Consider the following 25,151-nt stretch of genomic DNA (forward strand, 5'->3'; position numbering starts at 1 on the left):
GCGTCCCCTGACCGTCGGGACCTGTAACAAATTGCCACGAACGAGTGGCTTCAAACCATGGCAGGTCCCCTCTGAGCTCCTGGAAGCCGCGGGTCCTGAGTCAAAGGCGGGTGCCCCGTCCGCAGGCTCCAGGGGGTCTTTCCTTGGTTCCTCCAGCTTCCGGTGGCTGTGGCGTCCGCGGGCTGGGGACTGCCCAGCCCAGGCTCTAGGCCTCCCGCACCTCCAGGCCTCTCCCTCTGTCCTCCTAACACCACTGGTCACATTGCATCGGGGCCCCCGGAGCACGTGTGACCTCGACACCCTCAGGCCGGGCGTCCCAATGAGGCCCCGTTCACAGCTTTCGTGTGGATCGTGCTTTGCCTGTGGCCGGCGGAGCATCGACGTGTTTGGAGAGAACACGCGTGTGCTTTGTCAGGCCCGTCCTGTGACACATGGGCTGCAGACCTAATTTGTCTGCACTGGTGTTTTTCCTTGTCCACTTGCTTTATTGGCTGCTGCCCATTAGCGTGGACGTTCCGTCCCCGTTCGCTGTCTGGGGCGATGGCGTGGAGCACATGCCCTTGGAGGACTGGCGTGTGGCCACTCGCCGGCGTGTCAGCACAGGTCCGCTCCCCTGGCCTTCCTTGGTCCTCAGCACGTATCCCCACATTCCAAGCTCTCCCACCATGGGCCTCGTGTGTCTCCTGTTGTGGTCCTGCTGGCAATTTGGGGTCCGTGTGAGCGACCGTGGCCAAGCTCCCCTCACAGCCAGGACACCTCTGGGCCTTCGTTCCACAGACGGACTTGACACCCTGAGCATCAGTGCGGCTGCCTCATGGCCTGGCTGTGCGCATCTTGACCCCACGCCAACCTCCTCGCCCTGAGCTCATCCTTTGTCTGTGTTTCCTGTCGGGAGCCTTTTGCCTTCGGCTTGTGAAGAATTGTCTTGGGGTTGGTTTCCTGGAAATGTCATTATTTTGCCGCGTGTGTAAGGCCTGTACTTGCCGGCGTGGACATGGAGGCCGGCGGCCGTTTTCCTTGCCCGCTTTGAAGGCACTATCCGGTGGCCTCTGGCGCCGGCCCCAAGCTGACGTGGCCCATCTTTCCAAGCTCTGCTTTGTTGACGTGAGTGTCCTTTCTCCCTGAAAACCGGACAGTGACCAGATGGTCTAACCACCCCGTGTTTTATCACCCTTCTCCGTGCTCATCACACTTGGATGTGTATTTGGCCTGTGACGTTTGCCTCTGGGAGGACCTGGCTGCCACTTGGGCAGAAGGACGAGGAGGTTTTGAGCTGCAAGGCCCAAGCGACCTTGATACACTTAAGCGGCAAGCGAGCTTATTTTTAAAGTGTATTTTTAACCCATTGCCCCGAGAAAATAGAAATTAATGACTTGCGGTATTTACACACAAAGTCCTTCCCTGTAGACACGGCCAGGCTTCCAAGTGCTTCCCTCCGTCTCTCGTGAGACGTGAGCCAAGTATTTCAAGTTTGAATGAAATGCTAAACCCAGAGAAGGTTTTCTAACTCAGAAACTTGCTCAAACACAAACATTCTGCCCCTTGTCTCTGGTGGAATAGAAGAAATCCAGAAAAAGAGTTGGATTTGGGTTCAGGGTGCTCCTTGGGTCTCAAGGATGCTGGGACCCAGCCAGGGTACAGGACCTGGCAAGAGCCAAGCGGGCCCCCAACCCTCCCCCAGAGAGAATCCAGAAGCCCTGGGCAGGTCCTCCGTCCCTGGGATGATAGGTGTGACCTTGAGAGAGGCCGTTGGTCACCTTATCTGCGCTGTGGATAATAATAGGATAGAAATCACCGCCCCGGGCGCCTGAGTGTGACCTGCTTATCTCTGGGCAGCAGCTGTTTAATTGAAATGATTGTGAAGTATTTTTGTCTCAGCAACGCTGGCTCCCACCACCAAACCAGAAGGTTCCTGTCCCACATCTCCCAGAGGGCTTGTGTGGTGTGTGATTCTTCGTAGATAGAGTGGTACACGTTCGATGCTTCTATTTCCCACTCAGGGGTATTCCCTGGAAGCCGTTTGTCCTCAATCCTTATGGGGGGAGATTGTGAAACAAGTATTATCCCCAGTAGCCAAAACGTAGAAACACCCCCCGTGTCCATCGGTGGACAAATGAACACACAAAACATGGTGCATCCATCTAACGGGATACTGGTCAGCCTTTAGGAGGAAGGAAACGCATTTGCCATGGCGTGGAAGGACCTCGGTGAGACCGGCCGGTCCCAGAGGACAAACTACCCAATTCCACTTTGTGAATCAGGGTCAGGCACGGAAGGGAGGTCATGGTTTCCAGGGGGGCTGGGGGTTGATGTGCCTTGGGGACGCAGCTTCAGTCTTGCAAGACGGAGAGTGTTCTGGAGGTGGATGGTGGCCACCTCATCTAGCAGCACATGCCACCAAGCTACACGGTTAAATATGGTTAAAACGTCCAATTTAATGTGCTGTATGTTTTACCACAATTAAATAAAATTTTCTAGAAAGGGAAAGAAAAGGCAAAATGAGTCAACAGTCTAGTATCTGAGGCTGGGAGGAGGAGGCTGGGCGGCCCATGTGGCTCCAGCACCCACAACAGCGTGACCCTGACTGTAGGGCTGCGCAGCCCGCACCAGTCACGGCAAGGCACCTGAGGGCTGTGACAAGCCCCCAAAGAGGGGTCTTCACCTCTATGACTGCATTGTCTGCGATCCCAATGCTTGGTGGTTTTTGAAGCTGCCCCCTCCCCAAAACACTTCACCCTGTCCTCACCACAGCTCCGTGAGTGGGGGTCCTGTCCTCAGAGAGGATGCCCGGCTGCTCATGTGGACCCTAGTATGACCCAGTTACCATCCCCCATGGGACTAGGGGTCAGCAGGGGTCACCACAGGCTCCCACAGACAATAGCCAGAGGCTGGCTCAGTGGCGCCCAGGCCATAGACCGCGGTGCCCCACCTTGGCCTTCCTTGAGACCCCTTGGGAGCCTCGGGGGGGACCAGCTCGTGGGGACAGAGTGCCACCACAGCGGGCCTGGGTGTGAAGCCCGTGTGGCAAAGCAGTGTCCAAGGTGGTGGGCCCTGCCCAGAGTGGCCTGGAGACTCTCTGAGTACAGAGAGCCCAAAGAGGGCATGGGAGGCAGACAAGAGGCTGGGAGTGGCAGGGGCTCCCCCCACTACTGGCCAGGCTGGCTCCTGGAGCCGGGCCCCTGGGGGTGGCTGTGCAGTGGCTGCCAGGGCCATGCCTGGCTTCCCTGGGGATGAGGGCCCAGGGGACAAACCCCAGACTGACCGGCTGAGATGCCTGGAGCAGGTGCTAGTCCCCGAGGAAGGCAGCGTCCACCCACCTCCCTGCATGCCCGATGGCCTCCCGTCCAGCAACTTATGCCATAACGTGGTTGGGGTGACCCCTGACATCTGCTCCACCTGGGCCTGATCCCTGGGCTTGCGCCCCTGCATGGCCTCCTGACCCTCCCCCGCCCTTTCCACCTGCCCGTGGCCAGGGCCTCCTCCCCCCAGGTGCCTGCCCCTCAAAGCACCCTGCGCAGTCTTCCCCCCTCCTCACGGCTTGGAGACCTTGCCTCCCACACCAGACAGTGCTGGGGATGTGGGACCCACTTTGTGTGCCTGAGGATGGCCACAGTGCCTGGCACAGGGCAATCCCCTGGGATGGGGCAGTGGGTCCATGGAGGAACTGGTCAGTGGGGGAGCCCACCTTCCCTGGAGGTCCATGAAACCCCTACCTTCTCACCACCAGTCAGGACACCACCACCCGAGGGCCACAGGACATGGCCAGCTGCCCACCTCAGGGCCTGCCTAGGTGCGAGTGGGCAATGGGCTCCAGTCCCAGGAGAGGTGGAGCTCCGCCTGGCCCGGCACTGACCACTGGTGGGACTGTGGACACACCAGACTCTTGCAGCTGCTTCCCGTTGCAGCCCCACCGCCGTGCTGTGTGACATCTGGCGCACCACTTGGTCTCTCTGGGACCCGCAGAATGGATGTCATTATTGTGCTACGGATGTTTGTCTTTTTTTTTTTTTTTTGTCTGTGACTAATTGGGGCCATGTGGAGAAAGACCCCAAGCAATGCCTGACCTATGGTGAGCAATGAGACAGACCCCCCCCGGGGGCTTGGGGTCAGGATGGGGACCTGGACGGTGGCCGCCCTCCCCGCCGAGGCTCTGGGCCACTTCAGGGGGCAGGTGCAGGTGCTCTGACCGTCCTGCTGGCCTCATGAGGGCCAGACATCTGTGGGGCTGAGAGGCCGTCACCCATCCCCACCTGCGGGAGCCCCAGCTGGGATCTCCAAGCCTGACACCGGGTGGGGTCAGACGGACGTCTGCCGAGCCTCGAGCCTCGACGTCTTTGCAACCCAACAAATAGCTGCTGCTGGCGCTCGCTGACAGAGGCTGTGGGAGATGTGGCCCAGGTGGCCCATGGCTGGGGAAGCGAGGGATTCGGGGCCAGGTGAAGGGCCTCAGGCTCACCTGCCTGCTGCCGGTGCTCCCGTGGAGCAGAGCTCTAACCCAGGGCATCTGGCAGACCCTGCTCTGGGCACAGGTGGCTCCAGGCTGCGCCTTCTTTCTCCTCCCAGGTGTAGCCTGCCTCCAGTGAGGGGCACACACGGGCTACATGGGTGAGCTCTGTGCCCCATGAGCGTGCAGGCGCCCCCAGAGCTGCCACCCCAAGCTGAGGCCGCGAGATCACGGACTCCATGAGGGACTGGCTGGCTGTGCACGTGGTTGGCGCCTTTCACGGACACGCAGGTCCATGGCTGGGACGCTCCCGTCCCTCTGCCCATTGTGTTGAGGGCTGTCTCCAGCGTGGCTGACACCATGTGTGGCTCCGAGTGTCCTGGGGTGTCCCCTCTGCGGGGAGGGGATTGTGACTCCTGGCTAAGGCGTGTGGGTCTCCCCACGTAGATGCATGCTTCCCATGGCCACGCTGGGCCTGGTGTGCCGCCTGGGCCGGCCCGGCCCTTGCACACGGCCTGGCCCCTTCCCGATCTGCCAGCTCTCCTCCAAGAGGCGGGACACACACGTGGCTGGCCGTGGGTGACAGCTGTCTTGGCACCCTGGGGCCTACTCTGCACTCTGAACGGAGCCTTTTGAGGAGCAGACATAGCTGATGTTAACGGAGACCACTTTGGTGGTTTCTCTTTTGGGAAGAGGGCTTCCCTTCGAAGGGGGCTCGCAGGGTGAACTCCACGGCTGCCATCTTTAGTGTAAATCTGCATCTCTCAGCCCCTGATGGTGGGTGTCACCTCACACCCAGGCCCAGCCCGGGGCAGGGGGGTGTCCAGGGGGTGTCCTGCGAGCCTGCGGGGGCTCCATGGCAGCCTGAGGAGTGAGACCTGGCCAGCCGTGTCAGCAGAAGAGTCCTGACTTGACATCAGTAACATGCATCAGAACCTGGGAGTCGCACATGAGGCCTTTAGAGGGGCCCAGTGGCTGGGAATGGCCTGCGTGTGGGCCCTGGGGCAACAATGAGGCACTTGGGCCTGAAGAGAGGTCAGGGGCACAGTGACCCAAAGTTGGACACTCCTGTCCCCATCTTGCCCATTCCCAGGTGCTCCTGGCTCACTCCTGGCTCCTTGACAGCCTCCCGAGAAGGGTGCGGCCTGCCCTGCTCATGCGGGAGCCACGGGATGGGCCTGGGCTAGGAGAGTGGGTGTAGGATCCCTGGGGCGGGGGAAGGGCTGGGTGGACAAGGAGGTCCTGGCACCAGGCCCTGTTGCCTGACCGGGTCTGCGGCTCCTCACCACCCCCTGTGACTCTGGCGTGATGGGCTGAGGCCAGGGCACCACCCGCCTGGGCCCCAGGACACTTGTCTGGGTGAGATGGGCAAGAAGGGATGCAGAGGTCACATTGGGGCTCTGTGGCCTCAGACATTGCTGAAGGGGATTTGGGATACCTGCACTGCTGAGCAGAGCTGATGGCTCTCAGGGGCCTGGGGAGTGCCCTGTGGGCGTGGGGAGGCTGAGGGGTCCTGTCTGGGCCTGGTCCAGGCCCTGGGGGGAGGGATCTGGGGAGCAGGAGCCACAGCAGCCAGGGGCCAGCGTCTCGGTTGGTTCCTTGGTTCCGGTTGCATGCCAGCGCTCAAACCCCCGCCGGTGCTGCAGTGGGCTTCTCAAATTTCCACCAAGATTTATTTGAAAAGAAGTCACTCGGGGAACCAGAGCAAGATATGCGGGCAAAGTGGTATTTTGGTGTCTCAAGCTCTGAAGAAGGTGAAAAGGGAGCTTTCCTTTGTCCTGTAATCACCAATGTCCTGATGGTGAGGGCGCCTTCCCAGCAGCTCTGGGAGAGCAGAGGGGTCCCCAGGGGGCTTGACTACCATGGAATTCCCCTTGTTCAAGGGCTGTAAACCCCACCCCGTTTAGCTGGCAGGTCATCTATGCTGACTTCTAGGTTCTCAGAACATTCTTTGCTTATCTCAAAAAATAAAGCCCAGCAAGGTCTCTGGGGAGCTCTGGGGTGGGATCCGCCTTCCAGGCTTCAGATTCCAGCCTGCAGGCACTCCTTCAGCTCAGCACTGCCTGTGGCCAGATCGCTGAGAGAGCCCCCCCACCCCCACCCCAAGGACGTCCTAGCCAGGACAGTATAGCAAGGCCAGTAGGGTTGGTGGCCCAAGAGTCCCCCCACCCCAAGGACGTCCTAGCCAGGACGGTAGAGCAGGGCCAGCAGGGTGGGAGGCCCAAGAATACCCCCACCCCCACCCCAAGTATGTCCTAGCCAGGGCCTGTAGAACAGGGCCAGCTGGCAGCGTCCATCAGCATAACCCTCCAGGGGGCATTGGAGGTCGAGGAGAGGACAGTGCTTTTAAGATATGGCTATTTGTTGCTTCAAGAGCAGGAGGCTTTACCTAGAACTACTTTATTTTGAAAATTTTCCAACCTACAGAAAAGTGCCAAGAATGGTGTGAGAGCATTCACACACCCCAGATGATCCCGTAAAGTGCTTTACAGCTGTCCTCTTCACTCCTTCCATCCCGTGAGGCCCAGGGTTCCTGCTTCTGAGTCCTCAGGTGACTGTGACATGTTTGAAGAGTCAGGCCATGGTTTGCAGAACCCCAGATCCAGTTCAGTCCTCAGGGCGGAGTGCCTGCCCCGCCCCTCCTCAGAAGGCCTGTGTCCCCAGGGCAGGCTGTAGGGCTTCTGAGCCCGGAAGCCACCCAGCTGGGGGGAGGGGCACAGGGAGGAGCCTGGGGGGGCCAGGTGTGAACCTGGGGCAAGGGCTCCCACTGAGAGCAGGGGCCTGGAGGGTGGCAGGCAGGTCGGCCAGCCTGGGTCCATGGTGGCACCCTGGGGGGCAGTGTCCGCTGCCCCTGACTGCTGCAGCCCTTTCTGAGCCAGCACATGAGGGGCAGACCTGGGATCCTCAGAGACCACCCTGGCCCTGGGTCGTCCCCTCTGAGAGAATTCTCCCAACCCTGCCAGCTGGGAGAGTCCAGGTGCCACAGAGCACTGACCTGTTCCCTCTCGAACTTCTTTCCCCTGCTGTCCTCACATTCCACCCTGCCCGACAGCTCACCACCCTGTTTGCTCTGAAGAAGTAACTTTGGCTTTAGGTGGGGGGGCCTCCCGTCCCTCCCAGGGCCTCTGGTTCCTTCTGTTCCCCCACCCCTCCTGTCCTTCCTTCCCCACCACCCCACATCCACTCCTCTCCCTGCCCTCCCCCGGGGGGTGGTGGTGGGTGGTGGTGGTGGCGGCGCTCTCCATCCAGCAGCATCCTGGGCATCTTCTCCCCTCCAGGGGCCAGAGCTGGCCATTCTTTCCCTCAGGGCTGACCGCAGGCCCATGGCGGGCAGTGGGGGGTGGTGCACCTGAATGGATGCTAGGCTCTTCCAGCCTGAAGGTGCTGACTTCCTGTGAGAAGTGGTCTTGGGCCCCCTAGGGCCACCCTCTGCCCTGGTCCCTGGGGCAGTTGGCACCCCAGTCCCTCATGTATCCTTGGTGGTTCCTGGACAGGATACTCCCAGCCCTGAGAGGTAAGCTGAAATCTTGGGCCAGGAAAGTTGGAGGGTGAGCTGTAGCCTTTGAACAAGAAGGGAGAACAGTCACCACCACCCCCAACCTCCCCAGGCCCTGCGAGTGACCTTTAGCCTCTGGATCTCAACTACTCATCTGTAAAGTGAAGGTGTGGGTCCCACGAATGGGTTCCTGTGGTCATCTGGTCCTGCTCCCAGGCCACTTAGTCTGTAAGAGGATGGCAGCCCTTTTGCTCTGGTGAGGTCCCCATACCTTGGGGCAATAACCGGGTGACTGGTGCTGACTTTGCAGAGGCTTCAGGGGCAGCTCGCACCTCCCAGCGAAGGTGCCTGTTTCCCCACTCGGACCCGTCAGCACTGCATTCTGTAGTTTTGCACCCAGACTCTTTCAACAAGGCCAGCCCTTCCCTGAGAAGGACACCTGGAGACCCTTCTGTATTTTGGGGGGGGGGGTGGCCTTTCCCCCACTTTTCTTGCTGCTGTTCCAGGAAGGCAGCTGAAGACACCTGGTGTCACCTGCAGCCCTCTGCTCCACTGTCTGACACTCCTGACCCAGCCACGGACTCAGGATCTCTGTGGAAGCTGGAGAGTGAGGGTGGATGCAGTACAAGCCTCACAGCCTGCTGGCCCCGGACCAGTTCAGAGGGGAGGCCAGGAGCCTGGGGCACAGCGTCTCTCTTTTGTCTTTAATTGAAGATGGACTTTCTGGATTTGGCTTTATATTATTTGGGTAATATAAAAATGCAGAAAAAAGGCAGACCTGTGCAACCCCAAGGTCCAGAGGTAACCACTGACCTCTCTGCTGCCCATTCTAGGCCAATTGGAACACACAGGCAACATTTTTCAGACGTGGTTATCCTGTCACAGTGCCTTGTGACCTTATTGCCCTCCTCTATTTCTGCTTCATGGCTGTGAAACAGTAGCTGTGTGTTGGGGTGGCTCATGGCCCCTACATGCCATCACTGTCTGGATACCAGAACTAATTCCACTTTGATGGGCATTTTGCGATTCTCTATTTCCATATGTCCTTTGTCACTGAACACACCAGGTGCTTGAAAATACAGGCCGGTGGCATCCTGGGAGCCCTCCCTGGTGGGCTGGTCTTCCGGACCCTGGCTGCCCTAGCTGCTGCCCAGGAGAAGGAAAGGGTAGAGGCTTGAATGGAAAGGGAAAGCCTGGGTTCCTCTGTGGGCCGGGACCTGTCCCAGACCCTTGGTAACTTCCTCTGGGTTATGTCCCTTGGGGACAGAGCCACCACAGCAGCCCCAACAGCCCCGCACGGCGGCCTCGGCCTCGGCACCGCACCCCATGCCTTGCTCCCTCTAGTGGGAAACCCCTGCTCTGGGTGTGCCTGAGCCAGACGAGGGAGGGGAGACCAGATTCCCGCTTGGTGGGGGGGGGGGGCTGCTCAGTCCTTCAGGGACCCAGACTGTGTGCGGGGAGGGGAGCCTGTGCGCAGGGGCCAGCTGGGGTCACGGTGGTGGGGAGGATGCTGTGGGCAAAGGCTTGCCCCAGGTGGGATGACAGTGCGGGAGCAGAATCACCCCTGGCGGCGGGGGAACCCCGGGGGCGCGGCGGTCCGGAGCGCAGGCTGGGGCGGGAGGACCCGGGGGGCGCGGGACCCGAGCACCGGCTGGGGGAGGGGGCTTTTGCCGGAGGCGCCCCGCCCCGCCCCGCCGCGCGCAAACTTTTCCGGAGGCCGAGGGGCCTGCAGGTGAGGTCACGTGGCCGGGGCGGGGCGGGGCGGGGCGAGCCGGGCGGGGGGCGGGCCGCGCGGACCCCGCCCCTGCGCCCCAGTCCCGCGGCGCGTCGGCGGAGCGCGGGCCGGAGCGGGGCGCGGGGCGCGGGCCCGACCCGACCCGACCCGAGCCGAGCCGAGCGCGGAGCTGACGCCATGCCCACCAACTTCACCGTGGTTCCCGTGGAGGCGCGCGCGGACGGCGGCCAGGACGAGGGGCCCGAGGCGACCGAGGGGGCCGAGGCCCCGGGCCCCCCCGAGGGCGAGCCCGACCGCCGGAGCCCGGGTGAGCGCGGCCGCACCTGCCCGCCGGACAAAGGCGGAGCCGGGCTGCGCGGGCCCCGGGGCGCGGGAGGAGGGGCGCGCCGGGCGCGGGGCGCGGGGAGGTCGGCCCGGGAGGGCCGCCGGCCGCCCGCTCTCCCGGCCCCCGGGGTCCCCCAGCGGCCCGCCCCCCCCGCAGGGCTCCTGCCGCGCCCGAGGCCCCGGGGCGCCGCCGCTCCCCCGCTCCCCGCACACACGCCCCCCACCGTGGGGGCACCTTCCTCCCAGTCTGGGTGGGACGCCCGAGGTGGCCGTGGAGACGGGGAGAGGCCTGGGCCTCCGTGGGAACCTCCGGGCCCCCCAGGTCCCGGGCGGCACCGGCACCGGCACCGGCACCGGCACCGGGCTGGGCGGCCGGAGCGCCTTCCTGCTTCCTTCCTGTTGCCTTTGCTCCGCTCTTGCGCGCTGGGGCAAAGGGCCGCGGGTCCGAGAAGCCCGGCGGAGCCCCCGCTCCGTGCCGCCCGACCGCGCACCCCTGCCGAGGGGTCATCGGTGGGGTCGCCGCGGGAGGGGGCCGCGGGAGGGGCCGCCCCGTCCCCGCAGAGCTGCGCCCCGGCTGGTCCTCTTTACCCTTTGTCTCTGGACTCCGAAGGCGCCTGGCGCTTTCACTTTCTCTTGGGGGGTCCGGCAGCCGGGCTCCCTCCATCCCCCAGGCTCCCTGTCGCTGTGAATGGGTTGTGCCCGTAGCTGCCCTGTAGACTTGGTCGGAGAGCAGTCGGCAGCCCGGGGCTCACTCTGTGGGGTCTAGGCAGAGGCCCCCCTACCCTGTGGCTCAGGGCCCCGGGGCAGCCCTGGGCCCCCTGCCCTGGCTGGCTGGCCAGGCACCTTCGTGAGCACCCACCACCAGGTACCCCAGGGGGGCTGCTGTCCTGCTGACCGTGGTGCCCCCTCCCCAGGTGTCCCTTCCCACCTGAGGAGGCAGGCTTCAGCCTAGCTTTGGTCTGTACTGGGCCCTGGGACGGGTCCAGCCACCGCCTGGCCTGAGGGCTCAGACCAGGTGGCACGTGAGGACAGTCTGTGCGTCCATCCTCTCCATGGTTCTGCGCACGGTCTGGCACCGTCCTCCCGGGCCAGCCGTGTCATAGCGCCCACCACAAGTGCAGCGCGTTTCCAGAGGAGCCTCTGCAGCCCTCGTGTCCACTCCCTGACCACTGGCCCCTTCTGGGGCGGGCTGTGGTCCTTTCTCTCCAGGCTTGGAGTGGGTCTTGGTTTGAAGCTGGGATAATTTTTGTCCTGCCCGTTTCCTCGTCCCTCCGCCAGGACCTCTGAGCACTGCTCTCAGGCCCGTGGGAACAGAGCCAGGTGCTGCAGCTGCCAGGAGGGCCGGGCGCGCACCCATCTGGGCTGGGGGGGTGCTGAGCCCCCGCCCACCCTCACTGAGTGCTGCCCCCCTCCCTCAGCCTTCGACCCCTCGCGTGGCTGCCAAGGGCTCCTCTGGAATCTTACCACCTTGCGTGATATCTGACACGAGCTCAAGCAGACGCAGGCATGGGTTTCATGCTCACATTTTAACAAAGCCTGAGGTCTGAGTTGCATTCGTGACGCTGAGCTGAAAGAGGCAGGATAGGGTCCCCTGCTTCGTCATTGTGCTCTTGTTTTTCGGGGGCTCTGCATGGGTGGGCTTTGATGTTTACCGTGAGGTTCTAGAGGTGCCACGGGCCAGGCACCGTGTGGCCAGCATGCCAAGGGGGCTGGGGAAGCGGCCACCCTGGGCTTGTCAGGGAAGGTCCCCTGGGAGCTGGGAAGGCTCAACTGTGCCGGTCCTCAGAGTGAAGGGTGTACACCCCAGGAGGACCCAGCCAGTGGCGGGTCTGGCCCCGTCGCAGGATTGCTGGCACTCTGGCCGACACCCCAGGGAAGTTTCTGGCTTTCTGGGTGGGCTTCCTGGTGGCAGTGGCAATGGTGGTGAAGCAAGGTTGGGGAGGCTCATCTGGGGTGTCTTTGACTAGGCCTATCTGGAAATAGGCTTGAGACCCTAGAAGTTGAGGGGCTGCAGTCTGCTGAGAGTGAGTGGGGGGCCCACCTGGCCTGGTAAATCTCAGTGGGACCATGGGGACTGCCCTTCCTTGGTGAGGGCTAGTGAACCTGTCACCCCGGAGTGAAAGAGCACAGCACCTCCTGCACAGGGTGTGGAGCCGGGCCTGTCTCTGGGCTGTGGGAGGCCCCGCCGCCCCAGGCCTCCCCGTGGGGCTGGAGGAAGCCGAGCACTGAGCCTCGCTGCCCTCCCGCGTTGCTCCGGGCTCTACCCATGGGCCAGGCCTGTGGCTGGTGCTCTGGAGCCAGGAAGCTGGTGGCTTGGGTGGTGCTTGTGGGGGCCTGGACGAGCATCAGCTCCTGCCGTGGACCCTCCCCATTCGCTGCTAGCCAGGTGGGGTGTGTTCTGGAATGGCAGGTGCATCTCGCCAGGCATCCTGTGCCTTGTCAAGGACCTTTGTTCTCTGTTTTCATGTGATTAGAGATTGCAAATGGGAAAGATGGATTCTGTGTCCTGTGTGTGTTTCGTGGTGAAAATATTTTTCAGACGAGACGTGAGGAGTAGGGATGCTTTCCTGACTTCCAAGTGTGGGGTTTTTACTGACTCCAGGGAACCCATCTGACTTAGGACTTGAATGGAGCTCCCTCCTGGAGCGGGTAGGTGTGCAGATGAGGCATGGCCACAAGCTGTGGGCCCCACAGAGGTTGGGGGCTCAGTCCTTGGAGGGTAGACTGGGCTGGCTGCCCTGTGTCCCCGTCCCTGGTGAGAGTTCGGTTGCTCCCTCCCCAGGGCTCTGACTGCAGCTTCCTTATCCCATTGGTGACTTGGCTCTGTGGCTCAACATGTTGGGTACCCGGGGGGGTCTCATCCCCACCCTCTGAAGGGGACAGTGATCCAGACAGTCCTGTGAGTGTCCCTTTGCCCTGCCGGGGCTTATAGCAGGCTGGCCATCAGGCAGCGGGCAGGGCTCTGAGGCCATGACCCCAGACATCAGGCAACTTTTCTGTTGGTGTGTGTGGCTGCTGCCCTGGAGGAGTAGCCGAGCTGACCTGGGGTTGGGGCAGGGGTTCTGCAAACAGTGTTGTCAAGGGGTACGGCCAGGCTGGCTTCGGGGTTTGGTTCTACTGGGCGAGAGGACATGGGGTTTCAAGAACGGAGGGAGGTGTCAGGCTGACGCAGGGCGGCCACCTGAGCAGGAAGGACAGGCCATGCCGGCCATCCCACTGGCAGTGACTCCCGATGCTGCACCGTTGGCCCAGCACCGTCTCCTCGGGCACAGCCAGAACTGTCCACGTGGTGTTGAGGGAGATGCCATGATACTGGCCCTCAGGTGGGGGACAAGAGGTACCACATGTGCACTCGGTGTACCAGATTCAGTCTTCAGTGGCCAAGGAGCAAAAAGTGGAAGCACACCAAGTGGAGTGTGCGTCCGAGTGCTTGTTCACACTTCCTCCGTGTGTCTGTTGGGGTTCCCAGAACAACTTCAGGGGACAGGTCCTCTTGGATAAGTCCCGCTGCCTAGCCAGTGTGTGCATGTATGTGGTGTGCGTATGCACGTGTGTATGCACACATGGGTCTCTGGGCATGTGTGCATGGATGTGGGTGTGCGAATGCACGTTTGCATGTGTGTGCATGGGTCTGGGCACATACATGAGCATGTATGTGTGTGTATGCACATTTGCGTATGTGCACAGGTGTCAGCCTGTGTGTGCCTGGATATGGGTGTGTACATGTGGGTGCATGTGCATGGGTGTGTGTGTGTGCACAGATGTGTGCCTGGATGTGGGTGTGTTAATGCACGTTTGCATGTGTGCACAGATGTGAGCCTGTGTGCATGGAGGTGGGTGTGTGCACGTGGGTACATGTTCACGGATGTGTGTGTGCATATGCACGTTTGCGTGTGTACACACAGGGGTCTGGGCACATGTGCATGTTTGTGCACACACGTGGACCTGGATGTGTGCACGCACATGGAGGCAGGCACAGGGCTTGGTGGTCACATGGTCTGGGGGCGTTGAGGTGTTCTCTCAGCGGACTCCGTCCTGTGATGTGGCTAGAGGTGTGCCTCTGGGGGTGACTGTCCTCGGCCAGGCGGTGGAGGTGGTGGTGACACGTCTGTGCTTCTGGTCTGAGATCTGTTCTCGTGACCCGTATGAGGAGCCTTGTTGCTGCATCGATCCAGGTCTGTATTGTTCTGGAAAGTTCCCAGACCTTCCGAGTTTGATACCTCCTGTGCTGGGGCAGCTCTGAGCTGTGGACACCAATGGTGGCAGTCACTGCTTGGGGCGAGGGGGAGTGCCCTCCATGAGTGGGCACAAGGGGCGCTGGTGAGGATCTAGCTCCCATGGCTGCCCCCCAAGGGGTCCCCCCTCTGGGGTCCTGGGTGCTGGTTACCAGCAGCTGCCGTTTGTTCTGTTGGGACTAGAAGGTGCACCACAGCTGGTCCCCCATGGCCTTGGGTGCATCAGTGAGCACAATGGTCAGTGCTCTTCTCCTAGGGGCACAGGCTGCGAGGACTAGCTTGTGATTTACGGTGCACTGGGGAAGTCGGAGCACCGTGAGGTGCTGGGTGTTAGCGTGGCCTCACGGAAGGGCCATGGCTGCTAGGGATGGTGGTGCCGCCAGCAAGAGTGGCCGGGAGGCAGGGCTAGGCCCCTCCAGCAGAGAGGGGCTTCGGAGCCTGTTCTGTTCTCATGTCTCTGGCTGTATGGCTGTCCAGGCTCAGGGGCGTCCCTGAGTGCGGCCTCCCTGTGGGAAGGAGGAGTCCTGAAGGCGGGAGCTGCCCCGGCCTGGTGAACCCAGCACCCTGCAGTCGCTGTTCCTGTTCGTAGGTGGGCTATGGCCGAGGGGGAGCAGCTGACCCACAGATAGCCCCCTCCTCACTTGGCGCTCTACGGTGACCTGGGCACATGGGTCTGTGGTGTCCCCATGTGATGTGCTGGACTAGCAGGGGTTAGACTGAGGGTGGTGGGGACCAGCAGCCTGCCCCCGAATGCAGCCCCCTGTGGGGTGAGTCTGGCCCCAGACGGGCGCGATGAGTCAGGGTTTGAAGCCACGGGACACTGAGATGGCCCAGGGGAATTCCGTGGAAGGGCCAGGCAGGGGTGGGGCCTAGCTGCCCACTGCAGGGGTGGTGGCTGGAGGAGCATCTGGTGTGTGGGCTGTGCTCAGCTGGGCTCTCCTGCCTGTTAGCAGGGACAAGTGGGCTCTGGAGCAGCTATGCTGTGTGTCCTGGGACACCTTCATGCGCCTCTCTGTGCGGGGCCGATCTGTGAGGCCTGGTGGGCCGTGGAACCCCCTCTCCCTGTTGTGGCCAGTGCCTCCGTGGGGCCAGAGCACAGTTGGTGTTCTGGGCACTGTCAGAAAGTGGGAGATCCCTACCTACCCTGGTCCTGGGTCTGGGAGCCACGTGGCATGACCCCCGCCTCCTTTAGCAGTAGAGGCTCAAGCGAATTTCAGGGTATTTCTTTGAAGTAAACAGCCTCAAATGTGTCCTACTTAGAAGTGTGTGGCGGGCTTGCCGTGTTCCTCTGGGGGCTGTGGACGGACTCCTCGGGGTGCATTGTGGAGAGGGGTGCAGAGGTGTGCCTGAGCACAGAGCTGGGCAGGGCTGTGGCCACGCAGGAGGGAGCTGGGGAGGTGGCTGGTTCGGGGGCCTTCGTTGGCTGCAGGTCAGTGTCCCACGAGGTGGCCAGGGGGTCCGAGGTTTCTGCAGCACGTTGGACCCCGTGGGAGACTGTCCTCCCGGGTTGGCCCAGGCTCCTGCATCAGGGGACGCATGACCTTGGGCCAGGGACACCTTCCCAGGGCTGCTGTCCTCGGGGGCCAGTGGCAGGGAAGGACTTGGGACGTTCGGCCAGTGTTCAGGTGGCTGCTTGTGTGCTGCCGGCCTGTCTGGGGTCTCCTGCTGTCACCCGCATGGGGGTGTGAACTTTGTGAGTGTCAGCTGGTGTGGACGCATGTCCAGAGGGCAAAGTTTGATGTTAGGTATTAACTCCCGCTCACGGGGCTAGGTGCTCTGGGTGCTCGTCATTTGAGTGGGCTTTGCTCATGCACTGCTCCTCGTGGTCGTAGGGGTCGCCTACATTTGTTTTGGAGCCACAGAGGAGCTGGGCAGGGCAGGGCAGGTGTCTTTGAGTGACAGTGAGAGGAAGACCCCTCTGCCATGGGGTTGGGGAACCTTTGATGAGAACCCACAGGGGCCGTTTCCTGGGCCATGGGACTTTGGGCCTGGGCCCGTCCAGGCTCCGACGGGCAGCCACCTGCAGGCACCCACTGGGGACGAGCCCGTGGGGACCTGGGCACCCTTCTGGGGGACTGAGGGCAGTGCTCTCTGCACAGACAGCAGAGCACAGAGGGTTAATATTTTCCCTTTAAGAGAAAGAGGGAAGTTCCCTCTTCACAGTAGAGGTCTGGTTTGTGCAGATAAGTCTGGCGGCTTCAGCAGGACCAGGACTGCCGCAGACAAAGTGAGGTTCCCCAGCTTTGCACCCCAGCTCGTGTCCATGGCTGCCAGCATCATGTGGGTCCTAGAGCCTCCTGCCCAGAGTCCCGGTGAGCAGGCCTCAGCCAGGTAGCCCCTGGTCCTGGGGGTGGACAGGGCAGGCAGGCCCCAGCCAGGCGGCCCCGGGTCCTAGGGGTAGACAGGACGGGCAGGCCTCAGCCGGGTGGCCCCTGGTCCTGGGGGTAGACAGGGCGGGCAGGCCCCAGCCAGGTGGCCCCTGGTCCTGTGGGGGGACAGGGCGGGGCAGGCCCCAGCCAGGCGGCCCCTGGTCCTGGGGGTGGACAGGGCGGGCAGGCCCCAGCCAGGCGGCCCCTGGTCCTGTGGGGGGACAGGGCCGGCAGGCCCCAGCCGGGTGGCCCCTGGTCTTGGGGGTAGACAGGGCGGGCAGACCCCAGCCGGGTGGCCCCTGGTCTTGGGGCAGACAGTGCTGGCCTGCAAGGCTGTGTCCCTGGTGGAGCCCTGGCCTGGGTCTCCTGCTGCCGCGGCTCTGAAACCTTGCTGCCTTGGGCTTGTTTCCTTTTCTGTTCCTGGGGTGGCTTCCTGGGGGAGGAGGTAGAGTTGCAGTCCTGGCACCTGTGTGGTCTGGGGTGGGCCACCGACAGGGAAGTGGGTTGGAGCGCCTGTGACCCCGCGTGTGGCTCACGGCCCGTGTCCCCAGAGAGGGGAGAGGAGGAGAGTGCACAGTCACCTCCCTGTTTGCCTCTTACAGTTGCTTTCGATTCCACACCGGGAGCTGTTTTGATTCCACACTGGGAGCTGCCCTGGGCTGCCTGCACCGCACTGGGAGCGGAGGCCGTGTCCGTCGGTGGCCGTGGCCAGGCCGCCCTCAAGACAGGACATCCCACGTGCGCTGGCAGCACCCAGCCCGCTCCCCGAGTGTGCCTGCTCCCTGAATGCGCCGGCCTGTGCTCCCCTGGGTGCTGTGTCCCTGTCCAGGAGGTGGCCTGTCCCCACGGTGGCCGTGACCTCTCCGCTCCATCTGGCTGCGGTGCCCATGGGTCGGCTGGTTCCCAGGGAGGCAGGACAGTCACTGGGGAGGGATCGAGTGGGGCCGAAATCAGAGGAGGAAGAGCAGGGCGGTGTTGGGTTTCCTGCTCCTTCTGCCGCAGGGTCTTGGTCGCCGCCAGACGGGAGCCTGTGTGAGTAACAGGAGCCGCCCCGAGAGGCGGGAGAGGGCCTGGTGCCCCCGGCCGACTCTCGCCACCGCCTCCTTGGGGCTGACGGCAGGTCCTCATGTGGGAGAAGTCACGGGAGAGGTCGTGGGAGAGGTCAGACCAGAGTCAGCACACGGTGGAGGGCCCGCTGGGGAGTGGGGGTCCCCTGTGTCCCACGCCGGGGGCATGCCCTTTAGCGGGAGAGCCTGGTGAGGCCTTCAGAGCTGCGGTCCCCAGAGATGCCCCGTGTGCTCGAGTGTGAGCTTGCAAGCCTGCATCTGCAGGCACGCGTGTGCATGTGTGTGTCCTGTGTGAACGCGCTTGCGTGTTTCTGGCTTGCTGGGATCTTCTGGGTGCTCCTGCTGGTTTGCCAACATTCTGTGTGGCTGCCGCTCAGCAGCTGTGCATCCCCTGGGACGTCCCCTGTCCTCTGGACGCATCAGAGTTAAAGACGACGTGCTGTGTGTGGCGTCTCCGCCTGGTCTTGGGGACCCAGTGGCATAGCGAGCTGCCGTGGCGACCTCGCTTGCGCTGAAAGGTGGCTGTGTTCCTCCAGTGTCCGGAGCCTCCCTGAGCCCTTCTCCCGAAGGTCCCGCGGTATTTCCTAAGGGAACCTCCCCTCTGGAGCCCTGGGCGAGTGGGAGACGGTGGGGAGCCTCGTGAGTTGTGCCTGACCCGTGGGGCAGTGCTGGGATGTACCTGGGCCCTGCCACTGTCTGACCGCGAGGCTGCTCGTGGGGTCTGCTGGATTCAGGTCACACCTGGTGTCATGTGTGCAGGGTCAGGATGTGGTGGGAGTGAGCTGTGCCCTTGAGGGGAGGCCTTGGAGCAGTGAGCTGGCCCGTGTGCCTCCCTGGTGCTGGGCTCCAGGAGGTGCCGTGCACACGTGGGTGTCACTTGCCTGTGGGAGGACGCAGCAATCGGGCAAGTCACATGTCCATCTCGTATCAGGGACCCCAGAGCTGAGCAGAAGCGCAACACAGCCTTAAATGAAGGGCTTTGCGCTGGGTGAGCGTGCCGGGTGTGGGGGAAGGGAACCAGGTCACATGCTGACCTGAGACCGTGTGGGACTCAGGAAAATGGGACACTGGCATCCGTCCCTTCTCTGTGGCACCAGAGACGACCCCGCGGTCCTGGGGGCAGGAAGGGCGTCCACCTTCCTGTCAGCCTGAGGCCCTCTTCTGCTTCCTTGCGGCGGCCAAGGTCCCGAGACATCCTCCCTTCCGCTTGCCGGGAGACCCAGCCAGGGAGGGCCCGTCCGTCCTCCCCGAAGGGCATGCTTTGCTGTGTGCACCGCCTGCGGCGTGCGGGCCAGGAGGGTCCTTGTCCTCCTGATACGTCCTCTGATTTTGACAACAGTGTTTCTGTTTGAGCCAAAAATTTGTTGTGAAAATCACCGGGCCTTTGCCCTCGAGCACGAACATGGAACTCCTCCTCCGCCCAGGAGGGGTCTCTCTGGCCTGGGTTCCAGCCGTGGTCCTGGATGTGACGCGGGGGGGCGGGGGCAGGGCCGGGGTCACGCGTCTACAGTCAGGGTCCTGGAACAGAGAAATGCTTCGTTCCAGCCATAACTGCTTCAAAGAGGCCTGGCCGCAGGAGACATGGCTGTATGAGGCTGCTCTGGGGTCTGGCCACTGGGTGCACTGGGGGATCACTGGGGGACCCTCCATTCTGCCAGAGGCTCCTGCAGCCCTCATGTGACCCGCATCTGCTGTGTGGACCTGGGGAGCAGGGAGGGGCAGCTGCTGGACCCCCAAGGTCTGTGCCCCATCTTCTGTTCCCCAGCCCCGCTTCGAGAGCCATTCTGAGAGAGATACAGGTAAAATCCCGGTTACAGACCAGAAGTGGAAGGTGTGGGGAGTGACAACTGGCATTGTCAGGAGGAGGTGATCATGGGGGGTGATGGGCAGATGGACATTGTACCCTGAGAGGCTGCCCAGCAGGAACAAGGGCTCTGAGCGGGCTTCGGCCTCCCTGAGCCCCCTCACCCCGGGGCGTGGCTGCCTGCCTGCAGAGGACAAAGATGCACCGCATGCTGAAGTCTGGGGAGGAACCCAATTCAGGCTTGGGAGAGGGGGTGCAGTCTGCCAGGATGACCTCACCCCAGGTCAGTCTAACCCTCGCTGACCTTGGGGAGGCCGGAAACGGGCATTGGAACCAATGGAGGGCGCAGGAGGGAGACATGGCCTGAGGGGCGTGGGGGGCCGTACGGGCTGCAGGGAAGCTCTGGGCCCCAGCGGGGCCAGTGACACGTGAGCCTGGAGAGGTGTCAGGCGGAGTCCCTGCCTGGATGCTCACCCAGCGCTGGCGGAGGCGGCGTGGCTTTCATAGAACATGTTCAGTGTTCTGCTTTGAGGTGACATGGTGCTGAACTGTGGCCTCCCCTGAAGCAGCCCTCATGGGGACGAGGACGGGGACGCCAGTGCTGGCCAGGGCCTGGCTCCCTGTGCCCGCCTGTGCTCTCTAGATCCTTCTTGGAACCTTGGTTCTGGACCAGCAGCCACCACCTGTGCGCTGTGTTCCTGGGAGAGCCCGCTCCTGCTCTCGGGGTCACAGGCCTGGACTGGGCCTGCTCACTCGTGGCGTGCTGCTGGACCTTCCCGTAGAACCTGGGGTCAGCTGGTGTGCATGGTCACTAAGGTCCCTTCAGGGCATGGAGAGGAGTGACCCGTGAAGCACTGGTTTGCACAGGTGTCCCCTGGCTGGGGGGCCTTAAACAGGCCGATCCCGCCTGCTGTGAGGTGAGGTGGAGGCAGAGACAGTGGCTGAGGCTGGGAACAGGTGAGCGGATGAAGGACGGCCACTTCTGCTTTGCGGCCTCCCGGAGAGCTCAGGAAACAGCTGTGTGTTGAGGACCTGCTGCCGGGCTCTGCAAGCTGCGGCCTGCCTGCGTTTGTCAATAAAGTTTTATTGGCATGTGACCCTGCTGTTTGGCTGTTCGCACATTGTCTTTGGTGCACTGAGCACTTGTGACAGCCGTGTGGCCTGTACTGAGGAGGCTCGCTGGACCCGTGGTCTAGAACCTTCCTCCACTTGCTGTCTGTTCTTCAGCAGCATGCCTGAAGGATGGCAGGAGGTATGTGGAATGCCATGGAAATCGTCTATGGCTGTTTTCCTGGGGTGGTTTTCAGGAGAAATGCCTTGAGGCAGGAATGCCATGGGGTGTCCCGTCACTGGCTCGGTGCCCATGTGACCCCAGGCGGCTCTGGCCCCAGACACCTCCTGCCCGGACTGACCATGTGGGGACCCGGATAACCCTCTGCCTGCCTGTCACCCAGCAGCTTCAGGGTCTCGCGGAATTCCCCGGGGTGACTGCACGTGGTGGTTACGAACGGTAATCTGACGCGCGTGCCCGGGCATTCGTGAGCGGCGCCTGCCTGTCTGTGTCTTCCAGGCCTCGATTCTTAAATTTTCTCTTTGTGGTTTCTTTGAGATAAAGATTACTTCTTTATTTATTGAGTAAGCTTGACGTCTGGCACAGTTCTGGACTCATGGAGCCCCCACGTGCGCTGGTCTGTGCCATGCTCCCTGTGGGTGTCCCAGTGGATGGATGGCCCCCCTGGCCTGCACCCCGAGTCCCACCCAGTGGTGCCTCTTTGGCCCCAGGCATCCGCACTGCATCTGGCTTCTCGGCCTGTGGTGGTTTCTCAGGCCTTTGTTTTTAGTGGTGTCGTGGCTCAGGAGGCTGGTGTCTTTGGGGCCGTGGGGGAACATGGGCCATGTGCTGCTGGGGAGCTTCAGCATGCAGTTGGGGAGGGGCAGCCGGGTCACAGAAAAGCCGGTCTGGCGTGGGGGCTCCTCCCAGCGCACAGCTCAGGGCCCCCCTGCACACAAGCCCCGCCGTCCCAGTGCCACCTGCCGCAGGGACATGCACCTTCCTGGCATGGTCCTGGGGGGCTCCCCACCTCACTCTGTTTTATACAGGGAAGCTCCCCTGTGCTGTGAGCCTCCTCAGTTCCTCTTCCCTGCGTGGGGTTCCCACAGCTCCACCACACCCGTCCTGTGTCCCCCTCACCCCTGTGTGTGGTCAGGCTCGTGAGGAGCAGCCCTGCAGAGCCAGGCGTGTTTGTCCCCCCCAGGTCCCCCCTCACAGCTTCAGGTTTGGTCCTGGGACTAGCTTCCTCCCTCCAGACTTGGGCTGCTTGGGGTGCTGACTGTGCTTTACTCTGGCTTCAGGGCGCTCATCTGTGCTGTGACCTCGCATTTCGAAGCTCAGATTGTTCTGGAGGCAGCCAGAGGGAGCCCCATCGCTGGCAGTCTGTTGTCCTGACGCGTGTGCCGGGTCATGCTCAGGGGACCCACAGTGTGTGGGTGGAGGTGGAGAGCCCACCACCCTGGCCACCTGCCCCCGTCATGGGAGCGCAGTCGCATGATGGCTCGGGTGCATGCTGTGCGCCCACAGACGCGCGTGCCAGTTTTAGAAGCGCTCACCCGCGTGTCTGGAAGGGGACCCTCTGCCAGCACTTCCGGTTTCCTTAGTTTTCTGAGGTCTTGAGCACAGGATTCAGTCTGTGCTCGGGGTGCTTGGGCTGCTTGTGTGATCCCCGCTTGGGGTGATTGTGGCGTCCGCTGGCAGTGTGGTCATTTGTTTTGTCCGTCCTCCTCGTTGCAGGCTCTGAGCGTGGGAAACACGGGGGTGGTTTCGGAAGCCAAGCAAGGAGGCGCTCCCCTGACCAGAGCGTGGGGTGAGGCCTGGAGGAAGCCGAGGGCACAGACTGGGCCTGGCGAGTGGCGGGTTGTGGAGGTGGGGGGGGGGCCTCGGGCAGCGACCCCAAGGGGCCGGGCAGCCTCGGGCTGTGTGCAGTTCAGGAGCAGGTGTGCCCGGATTTCAGGGACTGCTTGGCTGACTGGGTGGGGATGGGGTTCCCTACTGCACCCAGCACACGGCCCACTGTCACTCCCCTATTGTCACCTTGAGCTGCCACGGCGACTGGGGGCCCTCCACCCCCACCCCGAGTGTCTGGCAGGATGGTGACCCTCCTGTCTTTTAGGGATTCTGTCAAAAAGGTGGACCAGCAGGACCCAGCGTGAGTTCTCACCTAGCACCTGGTGCCCTGGGGTCTGAGGAAGCTGGTTTTGGAGACTTTCCCTCCTTGCCAGGTGGCGTTGGGTCATAGGTCAGAACACCAGGTCCCCTGAGCGCAATGCCAGTGGCTAGGGGGCCTCCTGTGAGCGGGTGCCCACGTCCGCATCCCTGCAGCAGGCCAGGCCTTCCCTGCTGTGGCCTCTGATGGTGGACGTCCAGATAGGAGCTGCCCTCGGTGGTGGGGACACGAGGGGGTGCAGCCCCCAGGCTCCTGGCCCCACCTGTCCCCATCAGCGGCTCCTGTACCTGGGGTGGCATCATGTCACCGTTTCTGATGAAATGCCCCCTCCCCCCGGGGCTTGTGACCTTTCCTCCATTGGGACTTAGAACCTGTGACCTGGTGCCACGTCTCAGGGTCTGGGAGCCAGGAGCCCACAGACTGAACTAGGACCTGAGCACTCTGTTCCTCCATGGCCTTGAAGGCCAGTTCTCACCTCTTTGGCAGGGCTTCAGGGCCACCTCAGGCACTGTGCTTGCCCGGGGACTGCTGGGTCCCTGAGCTGAAGGTCGCTGGGGAGATCTGTGATCCACTGGGATTTGGTGAGCTGGAAACTCAGGCCGAGGCTTTTCTGTGCGGCCCTAGCATGAGCACGGTTTCCCGTAGGAACGGTTCCAGCCAGGCTGTTGCAGGGACCATCCAGCATATGTCCCCAGGAGTCCTGGTGAAGCACCGTGGGACCCCAGGGGGCGGCTTGGGACGTGAAGCTCCTGAATGAGAGGCTACACCTGTGGGTCCTGCAGATAGTGCTGGCCCTGCCCTGATCCCAGCACCTGGGGGAGGCCGCATGCCCTGTCCCTTCCTACCCCCTACTCCACCTGGGACGCAGTGGCCCCACGGTCACTTGTTCCTCGTCCTTTGTGTTTGTACGTCTTGTTTTATATCTGGGGAAAGTGAGGTGGGTGGTGGGCTGCTCAGGCACAAACGGCTGGCTCAGCAGCCAGGGCTGCGACCCCGAGGTGGGTTGCTGGTGGGGGCCCCAGGCACAGGGTAATGTCCCCAGGTGACACACATGTCTGCATCCTTGGAGCCCGGTGGCCTCCTCGGGGCCTCCAGCCTGCTCAGCAGTCCCCAAGGCCCTGGGGTCACGTGGGCCTGCAGTGGCACCTGCCCTGTTCTGGCCGCTTGTACAACTGACCTGAGCGGTTTGCCCTGCAGGAGATGGGAACCCGCGAGAAAACAGCCCGTTCATCAACCACTCGGAAATGGAGCAGGAGAGCTTCTGTGAAGGAAAGAACATGGCGCTCTTTGAGGTGACACATGCTCCTGCCCTCTGACGGGATGCATGGGGGCCAGGGCTGTAACCTGGACACAACACAGGGCCACAGCCCCGAGACCTCGTGGTCTCCCGAGGAACTGGGTCAGGTGGAGGGCTGCCCCCCAACTGGCTGCCACACACAGGGGGAGCCTCATTGGCCGCCACCTTCTCAGGAGGGACCATCAGGGAATCCTGGACCTTGCTCCGTGTGGCCACGGGCCCCAACCTTGGGCTCCTGACCCCTGACCTGGGAACACTGCACATGTCCAGGGTGACATGGCCTCGGATCTGGGGCTGGAACCAACAGGGAGCCTGTGCTGGGCACTGGTCCAGCAGTGGGGGGCGGGAGGGATCGGGTAATGAACTCCGTGTTGGCCCCGCACAGGAGGAGATGGACAGCAACCCCATGGTGTCCTCACTGCTCAACAAGCTGGCCAACTACACCAACCTGAGCCAGGGCGTCGTAGAGCACGAGGAACATGAGGAGGACGGCAAGAGGCGTGAGGTCAAGGTGTGCCCCCTCCCCCCGCCCTGTCCCCTCCAGCCTGTGACCCCCAGAAGCCCCCTCCCTATATGTGGTGTAGCCTGCTGTCCTGCGGGAGTCTGTCATTGGGCCAGTGAGCCAGCAGAGCTGCCTCCCTGGCCCTCGACCTCCCAGAACCTTACCCTCCCTGGCCCTCAGCTTCCTGGCTGCTTGGCCTTCCGGCCCCTTGACCTCCTGGCCTGTATCTGTAGCTTTTCTCCACTCTTAGGAAGTATTTCCAGAGCAAACCTTCCCCAGGTGTGTGTGTTTTCTTACTCACCTGCATCTGAGACATTTTTCAGGGGGAAGGTCCATCTCGGAAACTGAGGTATACACCTGACTCTGGTGCCTCGCCAGCTGTGGGTCAGGATGGGCTGGGACCCCGGTGTTGCGCACCCTCTGTGGTGGCTCTGGAGCCCCCCAGCAGGCTCCTGGCCTTGGTGCCACCAACCTGCCTGCAGTTCTGAGCCCTGGTGGCCTCGGGGATCACAGAGGACACCCCAGAGGTGGCACCACTGGGCTCACATGGCTGCAGGTCACATGTGAACTTTCTGCAGTGGGTTCAGGCACTTGCCTTGCGGTGCCTCTTATGCACTTAGGGAGCCCCTGCCTATCGTCCTCCTGTGTCCCTGAGTG

At 62.5% G+C, this 25,151-nt stretch overlaps 1 protein-coding gene across 5 annotated transcripts in view; it reads left to right on the top strand.

Annotated features, from left to right (window-relative positions):
* SLC12A7 (solute carrier family 12 member 7) overlaps positions 1 to 25,151 on the top strand; it is a 65,506-nt gene that overhangs the window by 18,491 nt on the left and 21,864 nt on the right. For 2 of the 5 annotated variants that reach the window (XM_072807402.1, XM_072807403.1), the window contains exons 1-3: positions 9,768 to 9,982; positions 23,893 to 23,987; positions 24,378 to 24,503. In XM_072807402.1, coding sequence (XP_072663503.1) covers positions 9,853 to 9,982; positions 23,893 to 23,987; positions 24,378 to 24,503 — 351 coding nt within the window. In that variant the 5' untranslated portion in view covers positions 9,768 to 9,852. Of the gene's footprint in view, positions 1 to 9,767; positions 9,983 to 16,397; positions 16,566 to 23,892; positions 23,988 to 24,377; positions 24,504 to 25,151 lie in introns of those variants that run through there. The other 3 variants (XM_072807404.1, XM_072807405.1, XM_072807407.1) reach the window with 3 other exon arrangements.

Source organism: Canis lupus, chromosome 31 (assembly GCF_048164855.1).
Source record: "Canis lupus baileyi chromosome 31, mCanLup2.hap1, whole genome shotgun sequence".
NCBI classification, from domain to species: Eukaryota; Metazoa; Chordata; class Mammalia; order Carnivora; family Canidae; genus Canis; species Canis lupus.